This window comes from Choristoneura fumiferana, chromosome 12 (assembly GCF_025370935.1).
Source record: "Choristoneura fumiferana chromosome 12, NRCan_CFum_1, whole genome shotgun sequence".
Taxonomy (NCBI): Eukaryota; Metazoa; Arthropoda; class Insecta; order Lepidoptera; family Tortricidae; genus Choristoneura; species Choristoneura fumiferana.
The window spans coordinates 2,743,506-2,765,602 of record NC_133483.1 but is presented as its reverse complement, the minus strand read 5'-3'; the positions used below and the strand labels follow the sequence as shown (position 1 = coordinate 2,765,602).

Below are 22,097 nucleotides of genomic sequence, written 5' to 3'. Positions count from 1 at the left end.
TACTCTCCTTAGCGGGTGTCAATGAGTTGCAAGTACCACACGCACCGAGCCCGGGCGGGGCGACCAATCAAAATCCCAAGGAAAGCTCGTGCCACTGCGGTAAACCGCGCGCCAAAATTTAAATTGAGTGCCGCCGTTGAGTCTCGGCCGCGGCCGAGAATCTCGGCTGTTTTGGGCCGAGACCGAGCCCGAGATTATCGGCCCGATTTTTGGCCGAGAATTGCCGAAACCGAGACCGAGACCGAGATCTCGGTCGGACCTTAGTGCAAACCAGTATATTGACAGTTAAAAGTAGACAACGGACTTGTAACTTTGTTGCGATCAATAACTTGCTAAAGGCTCTGAAAAGAAAGCGAAAGCGAAAAACGCGAAAAAGACGCGTGTGCTAGCTGCCCTGATTACCTTCTTTTAAATTGCTCACACGATGCGCCTGATATCGGAAAACTTTTACAATTTATCTTTCGCTGCGTTGATCTGATGCAGAAGGAACATTTTCCGATAAAACAAAACTTGTAGGGAAACTTGAGCATATAAATGGCATGGTTGGCACATAAGTTATGTAACTTGTTGGTTTGCTTTTTTATAGTAATATTGTATTGACACAGTGAAGTTTCATGTCTAAGGTTTCATTTGCTTAACTAATTCTTGAATTATTTACATTTAGGCGTGTACTTAGTTTTAGAAAAAAATTAAAGTAGGTGAAAAATGAGTGTGTTTTATCGTATTTATTTGAAATAAAGTTATTTTTGGATTCTTTTCTTTACAAGTTGTGACCTATTCTTATAAATACATAATTTTATGTCAACGAGAATTAATTGTACCTAAATAAATAAAAAAGTTTATTAAAAAAGTACCTATCGTTTTACGAATTGCTCGGCGTTACCTACCGCGATAAACTTAAACTTAGTAACATAAATATATTTTAACGATGTATTTCATATTAATTTGAACTCGATAGAGGCTCGGTAAAGGTATGAACCTTTACCTGTTTTTGAAAAAATAGTCTTGACAGGTTGATGCACAGACGGACAGAGAAGTGATCCTGTAAAGGATTTTTTCTTTCGGGAAGAGAGCCCTTGAAATGTCTAAAAACTTTAAGAAGTTTTTGCATAACCAAGATTATTAAAGATTCATGAAGGATTGGGAGAAGGTCATAATACTGTAGCTGAGGGGCAAAGAAAAGCATAAATGGATGTCACACATGCATGGCTCGATGACTGCAGAGCCAACCGGAGACCAAAAAAAAATACATAGTTTTGCGGACCCGCAAAGCAATAACTACGTCCGACTGAAACAAAATTGTGCATTTGGCCGAAACCGAAACCGAACCTTCAATCAACCACTAGCGGTAATCAAGCGTAACACATTACATCGAATCAATCGGGTTCTCCTATAATTAAGGTAGGAAAATTGCCTTCACTCAAAAAACTGCAGCGAAATCGGTTTATCCGTTTGAGAGTTACGATGCCACAGACAGAATTCACACTGTTTGGCGTCGGGGGTTAAACAAAGCCCAGACAAATTAACCAAAAACCCTGCCAAATGCCAGTCGTACTCGTGCAGGAAGGGTTCCGTACCGTTATCTATACAAAATTAGACATTAGCAAAAAAATACACTTTGCTGTATGGGGCTCCCGTAAATATTTATTTTCAATCAAATCAGCCCATATCCAAAGGGATCTTCATTTTCACGCCACTTTGCCCGATCCTGTGCTAGTCTCATCCACAGTTTACCAACCGCCTGTCAGATGTCATCCAACCACCGAGCCGGCGGTCTGCCCACCGTTTATTTTATTTTAATTTAATTATTTATTTATAAGTGAATATACGACTTAATATTCTATGAATATTTCAAGCGTCTAATGCCGTTATTAATATCGAGCAAAAAACGGCAAAAAATCACGCTTGTTGTATGGGAAATAATTTATTGAATCAGGCGTTACTTTGCGGAGGTCCATATCAATGAACTAAAATAATTTCCTTGCTCACCCGCGACCTTACGATAGCTAAGCTTATGCAAAATATGCGTGTTCATGCAGTTCCTCCACCTCCACACTGTAAGAACACACACAAATCACACAAACCCATCTATCACCACTACCACACTACACTGACGCGTTTCGAACTCAAACAGAGCTCATCTTCAGAGTGACACAACCGTACACCATGCTACCAGTTGTTAGACTCAACTGGTACACCATGCTACCAGTTGTTAGACTCAACTGGTAGCATGGTGTACGGTTGTGTCACTCTGAAGATGAGCTCTGTTTGAGTTCGAAACGCGTCAGTGTAGTGTGGTGGTGGTGATAGATGGGTTTGTGTGATTTGTGTGTGTTCTTACAGTGTGGAGGTGGAGGAACTGCATGAACACGCATATTTTGCATAAGCTTAGCTATCGTAAGGTCGCGGGTGAGCAAGGAAATTATTTTAGTTTGTTGTATGGGAGCCCCCCTTAAATATTTTTTTATTCTGTTTTTCGTATTTGTTGTTATAGATAGCGGCAACAGAAATACATAATCTGTGATTTTTTTTCTCTAGCTATCACGGTTCATGAGATACAGCCTGGCCCTATACTGCGATGTGCAAAACTCGAACTTTGTATGTTGCCGTTCCGCTGACGCTTATGTCATTTAATACGCGAGTGAAAGAGACGGTGCGATACGAACTTCGATTTTCGAGTTTCGTAGTAGCCCCTGGTGACAGACGGACGGACGGACGGACAGCGTAATCTTAGTAATAAGGTTCCGTTTTTACTCTTTGGGTACGGAACCTATAAAAACGAACCCTAAAAGGATAGGTTAAACATAGTCGTGTTTGTGTGAGGGGTCGAAGATTTTATACCTCCAGGTTATAAAGTCAGGAATATGAGCTTCGTTATACGGTCACCCGTAACCCCATCCCTCTCTGTCCGGGTCATATACTATCAGTTATTGTATATCCTTTCTAAGCGAAAGTGAACCCTTTATACAATGACATTTCCATAGACGTGGTAAGGCATAGTAAGCCACTCGGTTGTGGAACTCCCTACCGATAGACTTGAGGCGCGGAAAGTCCTTACCTATCTTTAAGTCTATGCTTAGAGAGAACTATCTATCATCTTGCGTATGAATGTTATAGTTAGCTTATTTATATGTTGTTATGGTATCTATCTACGATTTGTTGTGTATGTGTATTGTATGTTAGTTTATATACACCCATATAGTAAATCCTCTATTATGCGTTCAAAAAACATAGGTAATGACCAGCATTAAGACATTGGATTCTATTATGAGCAAGGCTGTATCGTAATGAGATTTCATACATCATTACAGCACGGGGGGGGGGGAGACCACGTGCAGCAGCAGGTCGTCGCGGGCGCAGCTCATGGGGCAGACATACCTACCTAGTTCTCGTTAATGCAGGTCATTCTCAATGGTTCTTGAACACATGATAGAGGATTTAATATATGGATATAGATAAAAAGAGGGGTGTTATAAGTTTGACCGTTATGTGTCTGTGTGTCTCTATGTCTGTGTGTCTGTCTGTGGCACCGTAGCCCTTAAACAGGTGGACCGATTTTAATGCGGTTTTTTATGAAAGCAGGTTTTCTAGCGATAGTTTTTAGATATGTTTTATTAAAATCGGTTCAGCCGTTTTTTAGATATTGAACTTTGAAGTGACAAAGTCGGGGGTTTTCCAACTTTTTGTTGGTAAGGTCATGTATTATGATAATTATTGCTCTAACCTACTGTAAATTGCGCCACCACTAATATTTATTCCTTACTTAGAAGTCCATTGTAAAGGTTGCCTTTAAGAGATCGCTCTGAAGCGATAAGGCTGTTTTCTGTACTGCTTACTGTGTTGGTGTGCAATAAAGAGTTGTTGTATTGTATTGTAAGTAACTCTGTGCTGCTCTGTGCTCTGTGTTAAGCAGTACAGAAACATATAGGTAAAGTTAGCTTTTTATTAGTGAAATGATTTTTAAATCGCTCCAGTTGTTCTGGAGTATACACCTATGTGCTAACAAACATACAAAATCCACTTTTATTAGCCATCATCATCATCATCGGCCTATCTTAGTCCACTGCTGGACATAGGCCTCTTTACCGCTCTCATTCAGTAACTGCCAGCCACCTTGCGAAGATCATCGCTCTACCTAGTCTGAGGGCGTCCCACACCACGCTTGCAGATTCGCGTTCTCCACTCAAGAACTCGTTCACTCCAGCGGTTATGTTCTTTGACTGATATGGCTGAAATAAATAAATATGATATTTTATAAGTACCTGATTAGATTTGTGAAGTTATCGGTTTATTATTTATTCTTTGAGGTTTTTTTCGAGCAGCAATGTACTGCGTAGAACAATTTGACACGAGGGAGAAGCAGATTTGCCAGTTGCCACGTCACAAGTGCGAAGTTTCAAATAAAAACAAAATTGATTTATTGCGTGCTAATTTATTTTACAAGAAAAAATGTCGTGATTTTTTAATAAAACGTAAAATTTATAAAGTAATATATTTGGGCCTTTACTAACAACAAAACTTTAAAGTTTGAGGGTATAAAAAGAATACACTGTATAAATCGCTTAACCTACCATTCTAAATATCCGCTCGTACCCTGGGCCATTTCTAGACCTCAAAACGTCACGGTAAATGAAACAAATGCCCTGCTAATTACACAGAACCCTAAATTAGTCGAGCAGAGAAGTTGAACCTTTGAACATTAATACTACAAACTGCTCTGTAGTTTGGCACAACAAATGTAAATTAAAAATGTAACTCTTAGCAGAAATAAACTTTTTCTATCTATCTATCTACTAATGGTAAGTAACCGAACCTTAAACTTCGAGCAAATAAAAAGTACAGACGAAATTCTGCGAACACCAAAGGGAAACCAGTAAAGCTAAGTTGATCTATGACGAACGGATGGCCTAGTGGTTAGAGAACCTGACTACAAAGCTTAAGATCCCGGGTTCAATTTCCGATTCAGCTTGTACCCTGGCTTGGATGTATAACACTAAAATATGTATTTGTAAACGAGTATGTTTATTAGTAGCCTCGTACCCATAGTGCATGCTTTTCTTAGTTTGGGAATAGGTAGATTTTATCAATTGTCAGAGGCGTCTTTACCTATAGTGCGGGGTGTGCGTTACACACGGGCGCAGCGGTATTAGGGGCGCCGGCCGCGGCACTGTGTCACACTTTGTACTTTTGTTTGTACCTATTCCATTTTGACCGTGCGCTTCCTAGATGGCGCTAAAATAATAATTGCACACGGGCGCTACATGGGCTAAAGACGCCTCTGTCAATTGTCTTATGATATTTAATAAGTTTCACCATCTGCATACACCTTCATGCACATAGTACAATCCAACTTAGCCAAGCAAATTACATAAGCTACACACAATCCACGAGATGAGGCGTATTTTTTACTGACTTCGTTTGTTGCTCGAAGAATTCTGTCTTTACATTTTATTAGGTCTGAGGCAGCACTACTAACAAATGGACAGCCTCGTTTGCCCATTAAGACTATAAGACTAGAGCTTGGTGAGAAATGGACGGAACCTTCACCGTAAGTATAGAATATCTATTGCTCACTCTAAATGTGGAATGAATGCTGGCCAACCTGAGGCACATGATTATTAGTCGGGGCGGGTCGCTAGTAATGACTTGGCCGGCCTCGGCTTGGTCGGGATACAGTTTTGCAAAAAAAGGAAGAAAGAAAAAAACCAGTCAAGAGCGTGTCGGATACTACTTCAGATACGGTTCCGAAGCCGTTTAAAATAAATCAGTATTGGTTTTCTAAGGATTTTGTATTTTGTATGGAATTTTTCAAGTTTAGGTATATTTTATAACTAAGGCCGTCTTGCAGGAAAAAATAAATCGAGATTTAGTAGTTAATCCAGTGACAGTTCCATACAATTTGACACTACTAAACTGAGCTTAACGCTAACTCAAGATTTATGTGTTTCCAGCAAGTAGCCATTAGACAGCTATTTACTCTTAAACTACTGATAATTCTAAAGCAAACTAAGCAGTTATAGTTTTTCTTGCAAGCTTGATATACTTAATACTATTATGGTTTTTTAAAATGCTATGCTATCCTAATAAAGCAGATATTTGTTTCGTAGACAGCTATTTGGCAGACCTTTCTTTTGGCCGAGTAATGTTTGGTATAATTTCGTTCCGCTTATCATTTGTTTCGTCGAGTAAGTAGTCGGTAGGAAGCATTTGTAATAAATAAATAAATAATAATAAATATCACGGGACAATTCACACCAATTGACCTAGTCCCAAAGTAAGCTTAGCAAAGCTTGTGTTATGGGTATTAAGCAACGGATAAATATAATCCCAGCAAAAACATTACATGTAAAAAGCTGCAAGTCGCGCAACGCAGTTCTTATATTGCTAAAAAGGTTTGAGATGCAATTTTATACCAAGCCGGTTATTTTTGTCAGTACCGGGGGATGTCCATAGAACTCGATTTTCACCAGCATGTTTCTTTTTAAACCATGGAAAATACATTTTATAGTTCTCAAATAAAGAGTAAGCCAATTTTTTTAAAATACACATACTGACTTGGCCATCGCACTTAACGCTTAGGCACTCATGCCTACTCACTCATAATGTATATGTATCGCTCAAACTGCAACTGCAAGTGCTCATGGCATTAGGGCTGTCGCTATTTTCAATTAGGATTACTTTAAATAGTTGTCGTTGATGATTATTCTTATATCATTATGCGATGGCCAAGTCAGTATGTGTATTTAAAAAAAAATGGCTTATTCTTTATTTGAGAAGTATAAAATGTATTTTCCATGGTTTTAAAAGAAACAACTGGTGAAAATCGAGTTCTATGGACATCCCCCGGTACTGAAAAAATAACCGGCTTGGTAGCATTTAAGTATGGTCAAATAAACTCAATACGGTATTTGACTATTTTTTATGTTTTATAAATTATAATTTTATAAGTTATAAAGATTTGAAATTCAAGATTAGACAGAGAAAGACATTCTTGTATGTGACGTCACACGCAAGAAGCGCCATACTTGCTGCATAGAGAAAAGCGTTTGAGAAAGAGACAGTATACTTTTTGAAAAAAATCACTATAAATTCAGTTTTCAACCGATTAAGTTTTCTCTTCACTAAACACTGTCTTTATATATCTATATTTTCATAATAATATATCAGACATGGCAAATTCAGGAGTTGTCAAATTATCGTATTACATTATACCAATGTGAAACCTTAATACTTAATAATAAATATTACGGGACACTTGACACTATGTTAATTGACCGTGTCAACAGTTTTACAGCTTAAATCACTCAACTCTTCCCTGTCTACAGCAAGCGGCAATAAAGATCTGTCAGCCCTAACGACGGTCGACGCGAAGTCAAAGTAAAAGTAAGCCTAAAAGCCATTAGGGGAATTTGCAACAAAACGTTCGAACTCGAAGTAACGCAATCATTAATTTGTTTCATTGATGGCATTCTTGGGATTTTCCTTCGCCAAATTAAAATGTCAAAGTATGCCGAAACCTTTCTTCAAGCGTGGGACAAGGAAAGGTATGGAGTCGCAGTAGACTTAAAAATGTGTAGCAGTAGGAATTATTTCAGCTATTTCTATAGTCCACTCAATAACATTGGACTCTAGAAGGTCACAGAAGAAGGGGTTCTAAACATTTTTTGTGAAGTCGTATTAATGATGAAAAAAAAAGCTTATGATAACACAATATTAATACGTAATTTGCTGCTTACATAATATTAATTTGATTAATGAATTAATATTAAACTAACTACTTAATTAACGAAAATTAAACTGCTATGAAGTTCAAGCATTATTCCATTCTAAATTTGTGCTTTAGTTGTGAAAAAATAACTATTTGTATATGACTAAAGGTCATCACATTTGGATCCAAACTGGCGATTAAAAACTATAAATACCTAATATAATGTACGAAATATGTCTTGAGTTAACAATATTATAAGCGTTCCATTCCTTACAAAGTACCTCTACTTCTTTGGGTATTTTATAGAAAGAAGTTTCTGTTTTTAACAATATAGCTTTTTATTGTTTTTAAATTATGATATAAAAATAACAAAGTGAATCTCACTAATATTTATTATAAATGCGAAAGTTTGTAAGTCTGTATGTATGTTTGTTTGTTATAACACAAAAAATAACTTGTAAAGGGTATTATCTCAACACGTTTCTAAAAATAAAGTGAACAGAATCATTTTCCAAGCGCGGAATTATTTACAATTCGGAACCGTTCTTTGTACAAATATTATTTTTAACCAAAATTAATTTTGTTCGAAGAAAGTCATTTCTGTCTTATCCAACCTCGACATTGGCGGAATCATCGCATCGTTCGATGGGGCCATTATAATCCCAAAAATTGAAATTGAAAGTCATTTCTTTTCGCTTCACGGAAATAATATGTACTTTAAATTGTGATCTTAACGCTTACACAGAAAGAAAAGTCCCTAAGTGACTGACTCATTAACGCCTAGACGAAATCCTTGGACTTAAAAAACTAAAATGTTAGATGTACAGTACTTATGTATGTGCTTGGGAAGTGTATAACGGGGGCGAAGCCACGGGTGCAAGCTACTCATCAATAAATATACCATACATACAATAAATACCTTTAAGAAATTTAGTGTGTAATGCCTAAAAATCAAAAATTACGTAACTTTATTTACTAAAGTATTTATTTATGTGTGTACCGAATGTAAAGAGAAAACTCAAAACGGCAATGACAGCTGAAACACAAGGATTTTAAGAATAAGAATAAGACGAATAATTTATTCGCTACTCGCAAAAACATTAAGGGCCTGTTGTTTGATAAGTAGTTAAACAAACTAATAGTTAAACTGTATGGGAAACATAACAATAGTTAACGCATTTCAAAGGAAATTTGACTATTAGTATCTTTAACTACTGATCAAACAACAGGCCCTTAGTACACAATTACAAGTTATGACTCGATGAGTTATGGTCGTGGTGGCCTAGTGGTTTGACCTATCGCCTCTCAAGCAGAGGGTCGTGGGTTCAAAACCCCGGCTCCCACCTCAGTTTTTCGAAAATCATGTGGAATTACATTTGAAATTCACCACGAGCTTTGCGGTGAAGGAAAACCAAGGAGGAAGAAAAACAAGGAAGGTGCAGCACAAACCTGCGAAGCAATTCAATGGTGCGTGTGAAGTTCCCAATCCCCACTGGGCCCGCGTGGGAACTATGGCCCAAGCCCTCTTGTTCCGAGAGGAGGCCTGTGCCCACCAGTGGGACGTATATAGGCTGGGATGATGACAAGTTATGACGAAACAAAAAGAAAAGCAAGTTTTTGCTAAAACTTTGTATAGAATTATTTTATTTTTAACAGAATTTTGATTCACATCTGGCACACCCAAAAAACATTTTTGGTTAAAACCACGTTAAAACATTTCCACTGTAGTTCGAACGGTTCCGTAGTGTGTATTACTGGAACACTGTTACGTAGGTATTAACGATACATGATACATACAATTTTTCCATTCCATGAAGAAACAGTTATAACAAGGCCAGAGTAAAAATAGAGAAGTTAAAATACTTCCGGGAAACTCGTCACTTACTCAAATATCGGAACTGAAATATTCTGAAACGTGATGATATGAAACTAGTCTATTTTATTAACCGATTTCAAAAAAGGAGGAGGTTCTACGTTCCACTTTTTGTATTTTTTTTATATATGTTCATTGTTCACCGATTACTCCGCCAATTGTAGACCGTTTTTCAAAATTCTTTTGTTTGAAAGAGAATATTTCCGAGGTGATCCCATTGGCACCACGTTAAGATCTGATGATGGGATCCTAGGTAAATCGAGGGCAACCTTCAAAATTTATAGGCACGCCTCTGGCGATTTTGGCATTTTTATCATCAAGTTAAGCATTTACATTCAGAAAGTATCATTTGGTGAACTGACTTGATGAGGAAGATCACAGATGGCCCAAGGAACTCGCCAAAGCTAAGTAATGCTCGCGCGTCAATGAATGATCATGATTAATATACCTAGATAAGCGACTAAGAAGAAGCTAGTTAACTGATCTGATGCTGAAGCCGGCGGAAGGTAGACAACGGTACTCTTTTATAAAACATCGTAACTAAGCCGTGCTGGGGTTATAACTTAAAATTAAGAAATAAAGAAAATCTTTAATAAAAAAAGTAAAAGAGACTCCAAAAAATTTTTTTTAACAAAATGGAACCGACTACAAACACCTTGAAAATATTTTTTTTTGAAGTCGGTTAAAGTCGGTTCGCTTCAGCACGACCCAGCAGAAGTGATGGAAGCCCAATATTAGTAAGTAGGTGAAGTAGACGATTATAGTTCCACTCCTGCAGACTCGTGCTAAGGCACCGACTTTAAGCTACCAAGGGGTACCAAGAAAAATATTTTCAAGGTTTTTTTGTAGTTTGTTTCATATTTTGTGCTCAAAAAATATTTTTTTGGACTCGCTTTTTTTTAAATGATATTATAACGGATAACTCACGTCTTAAACCGAGTTTAGCTCGACATGTTTCGTGTTTGGTTCCTGAGAGGAAGGGCTACGAAATAGCATTTCATGTTCGCTTTTTTTTAAGTAAATGCCATAATAACCAGGCGAATTAGCTTGTTGTAAATAGTAGCCATAGACGGGACGAGCCATATAGCACGGAGAACAGAAGATCGCTGGGGTTGAAAAGTTCTCGAACCAGTAGCTACCCTTAGTGTAAGTTTTCGGTTACAAAATACGTCTCGATCGCGTTCGCGTTAAAATCTCAATTTGACGTATTTTGTAACCGAAAACTTACACTAAGGGGCTGTTTCACCATCCATTGATTAGTGTTAACTGACGGTTAAATGTGACGCCGTCTCCGTCTATTCAAACAAAACAATTTAGCACTAATCAATGGATGGTGAAACAGCCCCTAAGGGTACAGGGATCGGCAAACGCAGCATAGAGCGTCTACCAGCGAGAGGGACGGGTTATCCGTTATGCTCAAAGCTTAATGGTGGATGCAGGCCACGTCTTACCGAAGTAACTTGAGGTTTATGGGGGTGGCCTATTTAATAAATCGGCCAAGTGCGAGTCGGGCTCGCGCACCGAGGGTTCCGTACAAAGTATTAAAAATATTTTATTATAATGATGTAACTACAAATTAACGCTTTTCGCAATTTTTCCTTTATCTGTACTATAAGATGTTGCTTCGCACCTAATTTCAAGATACTGAGTTTTCGGGAAGTTTTGGTTTTGTTTCCCTTACGAATCTCGAAAATTTGCAGCATAAACGGCTGTATCTTTTGATTGCGTTAGCTTTGAAGTTTATTTTTTTCATAGCTCCAAGGGACAGTATAGACCTAAGTATTTGATATGAATTTCAGCTTGATACCTCCACGGATTTCTGAGAAAAAGGGTCTTGACAGACAGACAGACAGACGGACAAAAAGTGATCCTATAAGGGTTCCGTTTTTTCCTTTCGAGGTACGGAAACCTAAAAATGGACGTCCTACAGCTTATATGGTGATGATGATGAAATTTCATGCTGAGCATAGGTCTCATGTGCGTCCCGTATTCCTTAGACTCCTGTGTTCTAGTATTTAGTCAACCTTTGAGGAGAGCCTCGCTTCGTCTTCCTTTACAAGATGGCCGCCACTCAAAAATATATTAGACCTAACGAACATCAGCTTTTCAAATAACTTCCCGCTCACTGCCACCGAGAGGCCAAAGTTTAACTATTCTTCTAACTGTGCCCCTTATTTCAAGGTCTGTTAACTCTAAACTCTTAAGGATCTCTTAACTCCTGATTTGATGTCAGAGTGAAAGTCTCAGCATAGCCCTCAGCATAGCCCTCTCCAAAACTTTAATTGGCTTTGAGCGTAAGTATGTCTCTTTTATAAAAATACCCTGTTTTCTGATATTACGATTTTTTTTTATTCGACTGGATGGCAAAGGAGCAAGTGGGTACCGATTGTTATTACCTTCCATTAAATGGTTTTAATAGTGCGAAAGCAAGTTTTTCAAAACTTGACTCACCCCGTCCCTGTATGTCATCATATTTTTTTATATAATTTAGGTTTTTGCTAACTGTACTTTTTCTTAATTGCATATCATCCCAACTACATGCCTATGTACATTATCCGTTTCTAATTTTAAGTCAATCAGATCACACTACAATGTAGGTACAGTGGGATTATTTGTTTTATTGAACACTAATTAACGTGCAGTGCAGAAAACAGAGATGCATAGAAAAATTTTCCAATGTATATACCTACATACTACCTACCTACCTAGCAATAGGTGGCCTTATCGCTTCAGAGCAATCTTACTATGAGCACCTATGAGTCTGAATTTGAAATTAAAATTAATTTTAATTATGATTTAAAATTTCGGTTCTTTTATCTTTTCATTGTATTCGTACTCGTAACGTGTACTCTTGTGTCATATCCTGTCAATCGTTCAAAGGTTAACTGGAAGGGATCTCTTTAAAGAATAAGTTCGCCTTTGGTCATCTTATTATCCTGTGTTCTGTTATTTTCATGTGTTTTTATGTGCAATAAAGAGTTTTACAATACAATACCAATTTGATTCGCTATATTCACCCGGACAAAGAAGTGTTGTAAGTTAATTGCAAGCATCTAAACTATGCAAATTTATATGTATCATTCCCACAAAACTCCACAGATTTCCCATTACAAATTATAAACAAACATATCCACGAAAAAACTATTTATTACAATTTAGTATAAGTACATGGAACAAAATTACATAGATTCGGGCTTTAGCTAATCTTTGAGCGTCAAATAAACTGGATATGGAAAAACCTTTTCACTGTTGGTCTTATCATTATTGGACTCCGGCAAACAATTGGAACTTTGTTCACTATTCACAGACTATGTTAATATAAATCCTTTTACGATTCCGTTCATCTTTTTATTTGTCAAAGTAGGGTAAAGAAAATCTATCCAGTATCTACCTAAAGTTGATTTGGATTTGATACTCGTATGAGCTTCTGAAGATGTTAACAATATATAAATGTTCTGTTTTAATTTCGACAGGTAGGTATCCCTACCCCATATTCCCATAAATCCCTTGTTCCCATATTGTAAAAAAAAACACACACACATAAAACTTAAGGGGAAATAAGTGGGCGAGTAGCAGGGTTTAAGTACTTGAAATCCTTTCCTGATCTCCAACTGAACTGATTTTAATTAACCCCCGACGCAAAAAGAGGGGTGTTATAAGTTTGACCGCTATGTGTGTCTGTCTGTGGCACCGTAGCGCTTATTATATTACACGCTAGCTTATATTCAAGAATACATCTAAGATAATCTACGGTGGGGTTTATCTGAATTGACGCGCGTGAGGTCGATACCGCTGTATTCCAAATCAATCGACACTATCCCGATAAACCATGACTGTGCCCCATATCGGCACAGTTTTCAATATAGGTACTACCAAAGACGCACAGGCCTTCTCACAGTATGAGAACACTTAGATTCTAGTTCCCATGCGGGCCAGTGCAAATGTAGGCCGGCGAAATACATATGTAGGTACAATTTTCCATTCGAATGTCAGTCTGTATAAATACAGTTAATAAATAATGAGTATCCATCATGTTACTTATTTAACAGTGATCCAGTTTTCTGAACCTTGAACTACCTTCATAGGTCGACGTTGTTCTAGTCTGAAGAATCAACAAACATTTTCACGTGGATAGATATATTATCATAGTCTGGTACACTCAAATCGTCGAGTCGTAAAAGTATATTTTTACTCGGGCTTACGTCGGTTAAGAGTGTTTGTAACTTTATCGAAGATTTACTCTATGGCTGATCCATATTTTCGCTTCGGCTTTGTTTGTAACAACATTATTATTATGTATAGCTCTATGCAGGAAATGCTAAACGGAGCTGGGGGCTACTACAAAATTTGAAAATCGAGGTTTGTATCGTACCGTCCCAGCTCATTTTCGTGTTAAATAATTATTAAAGTAAGCGACGGCAAAATACAAAGTTCGAATTTTGTACTTCGTAAGTATCCGATCTATCTGGTTGATCAACCACGTCTCAACTTTTTATACACGCTCTCTGGAACCTTAGGGCTTTTCTCGTTTCTTCATTACGTTGTAGAACAGTTCAAGCGCAGTGCTGCTGCCCGGTGAATCCAGACGTTGAGAAGGTTCTATTTACTTTTCTGCCTGTGAAACCGGGGCCCTTGCCGTTTTCCCAAAATTATTTTGATTAAATTTTATTACCTAAACTGATTTTAGCTAAGGTTTCTTTTTGCGTATGCACTCTTTGAAATAATTTCAGTACACACATATTCATTTGGTCAAAATTTTCACTCAGCTAAATATTACCACAGAAAATGACAATAAGTCGTTTGATTTTTAACAAATGCTTTTTTAAAGGTGCAAATAATTGGACAGAAAACAATTTACTCAAATGGATTCTTTAGACAAAAATAGATTTTTTTGGGAATATAATTTAGAAACTAAGTTTAAATATTATACGCCTCTCTGAGGCATGACGAACTGTAAAGTAAACATTATTGAGAACTGCATTACTCATGACTATGCAATAAACATATTTGAATTTGAATTTTGGGGTTCATAAAATATCATTTAATGATATTTTTATTTATTTATTATTTTTATTTAGATATTAGACAAGAAAATTGGTACCGTACCAGTTGGTAAACAAGTAATTATTTTAACATTCACTTGCTAAATATTGTGTTTACTTACGTTACAATTATTATAGTGATAATTTGTAATTATAATTTAATTTAATCATTTGTCAAAAGTTTTAGATGAAACAAGGTACCTAACCCGTAAAACCGGCATAAGCTAATATAAATTTAACAACAACTGCTTCAAAACCGAATCTCCCAGGTACTGTAAAATTATCTTGTAGGTAAAACACTTTTTCTAAATTAACCAATCTCTTCCCCAGCACCATGGATCCTGAGCTGATGATTAAGGAGTTGGAAGACCTATCGACGCCACGCACGTCCTTCACTATCTTTGAAGAATACAGCAGCAACCGATCTAGCCTCCGAGTTGCTAATGCTACGGAGAATAACATCAACATCTACTACTTTTATGACGTAAGTAGGTTTATACATGAAAAAGAGAGGGTGTCAATTCTCCGTACCTCTTTCCATAATTTAAAACGTGAAAGTAGGATGTTCAGAATCGCAAGGAGGATTGATTGTACTAAATTAAATTTGTTTGCGTTTTTGGGGTTCCGTAGTTAACTAGGAACCCTTATAGTTTCGCCATGTCTGTCCGTCTGTCTGTCCGTCCGCGGCTAAGCTCAGAGACCGTTAGTACAAGAAAGCTGTAATTTGGCATGAATATATATATCAGTCACGCCGCCAAAGTGGTAAAGTAAAAATTGTTAATAAATATTTTTCGGATATTTAGACGACGTAGTGGATGTGATTTTTTTTTCTCGACTAACTCTATAATATAGTGTGGGTTATCGTTGGAAAGGTATTTTAAAATAATGGGGGGGGGGGGGGTTCTATAACTATTTTTCGATTATGAGATCTGTTTTCCGAAATATTAAACTTTAAAGTGAAAATTTTCATTCAATTCGAGTGGTTTATTTAATTAGAATGGTAGTAAATATATCCCATTTATAAGGAAAATTATAACGGCTAAGATTGTTTGAGTAAATAGCAGCCTAAGGTAATATACCTAAACTTGGAAGATTCCATATACAATACGAAATACTTAAGGGGGCAATATAAGTCGGTCAGTTCTGAAATAGCCGGAAGTGCCTGACAGACTGTGGCAAAAAGGACCCCTAAAAACGATTTCCTATGTCATTTATGTCTACATATAATATCGTTTTTGGTCATTGACATCTATGTACTAGACTGCATGCTTCTTACATCAAAACGGCGCATAAAAACAGTTCACAGCGCGGTTTTGTGAACAGTTCACTATAGTCTGTTGACGCCCGTGACAGCGGTTGTGTCAAAGTAATATAGATGATTGATGCGCCGCGCGTTTTGATCCATACAGCCAGTCTAGTGCCGTAAGGTACTATCAGCCAAATAAGTGGTCTACCAATTTTTAAACAAGTTCCTATCAAATTAATATGTCGCTAAAGTCGAACTTTCAAGTTGACAGACACGTCTATTGGTATTATTGTTTTATGACCATGCAAACGATTATCAGCTTTAGGGTGGTAGACCACATATTTGGCTGATGGTACATAGATGTCGATGTTTTTGGAGGTCATCTTTGTAACAGTCTGTCAGGCACTTCCGGCTATTTCAGAACTGACAGACTTATGTTGCCCCTCTCTACGGATAAAGGGCTACATGATGCCACGTGTTTCATAATGATGTCACATGACGTAAAATTACCATAATTTTTTTACCGAAAGTAAAGGATTTTCTCAAACTCCCGGCTAATTTTAGGTACGACAGTTTTTTGATTCTTGCTCAGCACAACTTTTTCCACCGTGTGCCGCATCTTATCGTGATGTCATGTTACGTAGGTAACTTGGGGCTGGGCTCACCGACTATTAGGCCGATTTTTAAAAGGGATTTCCGTCTCAAAATTTGCACTTCCCAGTAAATACACTTTCTCAAATGATTTTTTTAGAATAGGTACTTAACTAACTAACCTTAATAAAACATGTCTCAAAACCATGCTGAAAATGCATGCTGATGAAAACCTGCTTTCAAATAAAAAAAACCGCATTCAAATCGGTTCAATCACAAACGGTGCCACAGACAGACAGATACACATAGCGGTCAAACTTATAACACCCCTCTTTTTGCGACGGGGGTTAAAAAAATACACTTCCATATGAGGCCAACTTTATGAAATATGGACAATATGTAGGTATAAATAACTATTGTCATATCAGCTCAAAAAGGATACAAAAGGGTGTATGTATAAAATTACCTACTTATGAAAGTTTATTATGATACCCGTACAAATGTCATACATAGTAAAAAGTAAAAACCCTTGAAAATGTGATAAAAACTCCTCTTTATTTGATTTTGTACGACAGCGAAAGACCCAATTGGAAGAATCGATCACATTATTTTCACATTTGAGATTTAGAGCAAAGTAAAAGGTAGTTTAACAACAAATAAAACTATCCACCTATAACTTTAAGACAGAACAACGTGAACGTAACCTAGCCGAGTTTGGAGTTAGAATAATCACAGGGTGGACTTTGATAAAAAATGGTACCACGGTACCACTAATGAATGATAGAACAGTCAGGCAAATCTACGACGGTTCATCGTTAAAGGTCCGTTTATACCTACATGCATTGAGCGTGGCAGACACGTGCCGTGGCAGACAAAATAACATTAATTATATTAAGTGCCTGTCGGCGTCTGCACGGCCGTGTAATGATAGATATATATACGTAATACCACGTGCGTACGTACGTGTTTTTTCTGCCACGGCACGTGTCTGGCACGCTCAATGTCTGTAGATATAAACGGACCTTTAAACGTGTTTTTTTAATACTACAATTATTAATTAGTAAGCATTTCATTTTTACTAATTGATTGACCTATCGCCTCTCAAGCAGAGGGTCGTGGGTTCAAACCCCGGCTCGCACCTCTGAGTTTTTCAAACTTCATGTGCGGAATTACATTTGAAATTTACCACGAGCTTTGCGGTGAAGGAAAACATCATGAGGAAACCTGCACAAACCTGCGAAGCAATTCAAGGGTGTGTGTGAAGTTCCCAATCCGCACTGGGCCCGCGTGGGAACAATGGCCCAAGCCCTCTTGTTCTGAGAGGAGGCCTGTGCCCAGCAGTGGGACGTATATAGGCTGGGATGATGGATGATGTTAAAGTTACGAGTAAAACAACAACGTTGGTAAGCCATTGGTCTGTGCTGATGACGCCATTTAAAGGGCTGAAACCTGTAGGACGTTTTAACGGGCAATAATAAAAGCTAAGTAAAATAGGTGTGAGCTTGTGTGTATACTATTAAACAGCATACATTATGAACAAATGAAGGCTATAGTGATAGATGTTAAGTAACGATGCGGTGACAGTAAAGCTGCGTTCAAACTGTTTCGACGCTTTCGCGCGACGTAACCCGTATAAAAACCATTCAATCCTATGTATTGCATCGTTTGGCTCAGGCTCAACTAAGAACAGCTGAACTAGTTAAACTACTTGACGTTTAGCCGAAGTTTACTAATTAGGAATATTATATATATATTAATAATATATTGCAAAATACTTCTGATTTTGAGACATCGCCTAACTTTTAGCTAAAAGAAAGTTTTAGTTATAGTCACTCAAGTTATCTTACTATCTAGTGGTTTGACCTATCGCCTCTCAAACAGAGGGTCGTGGGTTCAAACCCCGGCTCGCACCTCTGAGTTTTTCCAAATTCATGTGCGGAATTACATTTGAAATTTACCACGAGCTTTGCGGTGAAGGAAAACATAGTGAGGAAACCTGCACAAACCTGCGAAGCCATTCATTGGTGCGTGTGAAGTTCCCAATCCGCACTGGGCCCGTGCCCAGCAGTGGGACGTATATAGGCTGGGATGAAGTTATGTTACAAGCAACAGTTTTTTTTTTACTGTTCGCAAATCTTTTTTTCCAGTGTGGTTAAGATTAATATAAAACACTACTTAAAGAAAACTAAACAATCTTAACACTACTATTTTTCCAGTACGTTAGGTACCATTGACATGGCGCCGTAACCACTTGATGTCCACCGTTTTTTTTATTTTTCAACCGACTTCAAAAAAGGAGGAGGTCCTAAATTTAACTGTATGTTTTTTTAAGTGACGTTTCTGATAAAATATTACGGCAAAGGTTGTACACCTAAATGATATGCAAGTCTTTTTAATGCAGCCTTCTTTCATACTCCGGGTTACCTAACGAAATTGTTCAATGCCAGTGTTAGCACAAAGCAAAACGTGTGATTGAAAAAAAAACGCAATTTCTATAACAACTATTAAAACCGAGCCTAAGTAATCATTCGGTACGCGCGAGGAGCGTAAAATCGGCGCACCCACCATATACCGGATTAAGTCGGTAATAAAACGTGAAAGGTTTTAATCGTGTAATGGATATTTTGGCAAGATAATGAACGCTATCACGAGAGGCTGTCACTGATAACGTTATCGTGTACTTACTCCCCGCGATGTACTTTATTGAAAGCCTTTTAACACCCGCGGCGGTTGAATACAATTTATGTATCGGTCACTGATATTTTAAAAGATTGAAAGCTGTAAATTGCCGAACTACTTGTATAACGTTGAGGATTGTGCGGGAGCGCCATAGTTCGCATACTCTTCGCTAGTCCGAATCATCAACACAAGTAATTTTTGTCCGAATCATCAACAGAAGAACTAATGTTGTTCAGTTTGACGAGTACGATCTATGTTTTAATTATTTGCTCGTGTTACAGGCTACACCCGGTATTTAATAGTACATTGTGTCTTAAAGGCGGCAAATAAGGAATTACGAACGAGAGTTTATAAGAAGCCCGAAGTCGAAGACTGAGGGCTTTAATGAGTCGATGTTCGTAATTGGGCCAATCAACTTTTTTACCGACACTAATCTGTCCGCGACATTTTTCAAACAATTGCAGATTTTTGTAAGTAAACATGTTTTTTCTGTAATTTAATTGATGGTGTACATGAATACATGCCATCCTACGTAAGTTCAACCTATTAAACCGTGAAATATCTTGTTGGAAGTACGATTTTTTGGTAACGCAGGAGACAATTTTGGTAACGCAGGAGACGCCCAAAGTGTCGATAAAATAGTTGATTGGCCCAATTATAGTACCGCCCGTGCGACATACAATGTTTTTCATCACATTTGCTAGTAAAATTTTATGTTACTATTATTTTTTTATATATATTTTTTTTTACATGTTTCATCACAATCACCCTAATGGTAAGCAAATATTTCGATGAAATATAATAGCTTGTAGCTTATCTTTGGAAAAACCTTTGTTTTGAGTTTTAGCTAGAGCGAAACACGGCTTCACCCAGGTGAATAATTTATTTCAGAAACCTACACAATAGCAGTAGACTAATTACCGCTGTAATTTAATCCCAGAGAAGTATTCAGCAAATCTTGGTTAAAGTTTGCAAACTTTCAACAAACATACGTTTTATACAAAGTTACCTGAAGACTGATGCAGAGATAACTTATAATTAGCTAAAGCATCTCACGATCCCAAATTTGCATTAAGTTTTTGATCAAAACAAAACTAATGTAACAGTGATATTGGTGTTAACAAAATTCTGTACTAAGTAGGTATAATTTAATTTACTTACATTAAGGTTACTGATTACTAGTGATACGATACAAGTGTAAAATAAAAATACAAAAAAAAAAATCAATATAAAAAAATTAAAAGCCGTGGTGGCCTAGTGGTTTGAGGTGCGAACCTCTGAGTTTTTCGAAATTCATGTGCGGAATTACATTTGAAATTTATCACGAGCTTTGCGGTGAAGGAAAATATCGTGAGGAAACCGGCACAAACCTGCGAAGCAATTCAATGGTGTGTGTGAAGTTCCCAATCTGCACTGGGCCCGCGTGGGAACTATGGCCCGAGCCCTCTTGTTCTGAGAGGAGGCCTGTGCCCAGCAGTGGGACGTATTAGGCTGGGATGATGATGATGATAAAAAAATGTTTTTTTAACTGTTACTTTTAGTGGTCCGATTGACTTGAAATTTGGCATACTTATGTAAATCTGGTTACAATATAATTATCTGGTGTAAAATCCTGGTAGACCGTCCAGGACCGACTCCGCAGAACAGAACTCCTCAACGGTTAATGACACCGACTTGAAATTTGGTACGGAAATGTAACTTGGATAACAATGCAAGTATAGTCAAAAAACCGGCCAAGAGCGTGTCGGACACGCCCGAAATAGGGTTCCGTAGCCATTACGAAAAAATTAAGTAATATTTTTCTAAGGATTTCGTATTTCGTACGGAATATTCCAAGTTTAGGTATATTTCATACCTAAGGCTGCTATTTACTGTTAAACTACTAATAATTCTAAAGAAAACTTAACCGTTATAGTTTTCCTTGTAAGTTTGATATACTTAGTACCATCATGATTTTTTCAAATTTTTCCACCCACCGATTTAGATTTGAGAGGGGGGGGGGGACGCTCGATTATAATGAAAAGTTGAATATTTTGCAAACAAATCACTGAATCGAAAAATCGTAATGCAACCCCGTAATGGTTTTAAAATACGTATCCAACGATAACCCACACTACAAGATCGGGTGAGAAAAAAAAAATACGCCCACTTTACGTCTATGGGGAGGTAGTGTAAAAAAAAAATTAAAAATTTTATTGTACCATTTTGTCGGCATTATTTACATACATATATTATATATAATGTATATTCGTGCAAAATTACAGCTTTCTAGCATTGATAGTCCCTGAGCAAAGCCGCGGACGTACAGACAGACAGACATGGCGAAACTATCAGGGTTCCGTTTTTGCCATTTTGGCTACGAAAACCTAACAAGTAGGTACAGTCAGCAAAAAAGCTTGTATTCAAAATTTATTTTTATCAAAAACTTATTTCAAATTAAAACATTTTTCTACTTGTACCGTGTAACGAATCTTAATTTTTAATGTAGGGTTAAAGTATCGTACAGGTTTTATTTGTATGTAGGTACTTACGTTATTTAACGTGATAAATTTAGAAAGCTGCCGTCAAGCTTTTAATAACATTCGATAAATGTGAGAACGTGAGTGTTTGTTCAAAAATAATATGGATTATTTATCCAGGAGCTTGGTTGAGTGAAACTAAACATGTCAGTTTCTTACTACAAATAGGTACTTTGTTCACGTTTGTGACGAAACGGAGATAGGGAAGTTACTGACAAAAACAACTGAATATGACGAAGCTGAGTGGGTAGAGAACCTAGAAAGCTTAAGGTCCTGGGTTCGATCCTCGGTCGGGGTAGATTTTATAAAAACAGTACGAATGTTTGTTCTGGAGTCTTAGGTTGTTTAATACGTGTTAATTTTAGTATACGTTTACATTTTAATGAAATTTAGCTAATAACCATTTCAATTGAAGTAGTTTTCGATTAAAATACCGTAT

General features: G+C 37.2%; 1 protein-coding gene across 3 annotated transcripts in view; it reads left to right on the top strand.

The window, feature by feature from the left end:
- The window catches only part of LOC141433103 (cardioacceleratory peptide receptor-like), a 238,036-nt gene that overhangs the window by 146,986 nt on the left and 68,953 nt on the right, over positions 1–22,097 (top strand). For all 3 annotated transcript variants that reach the window (XM_074094944.1, XM_074094942.1, XM_074094943.1), the window contains one exon: positions 14,954–15,107. In XM_074094944.1, the coding sequence (XP_073951045.1) occupies positions 14,958–15,107 (150 nt within the window). In that variant the 5' untranslated portion in view covers positions 14,954–14,957. The remainder of the gene's footprint in view (positions 1–14,953; positions 15,108–22,097) is intronic.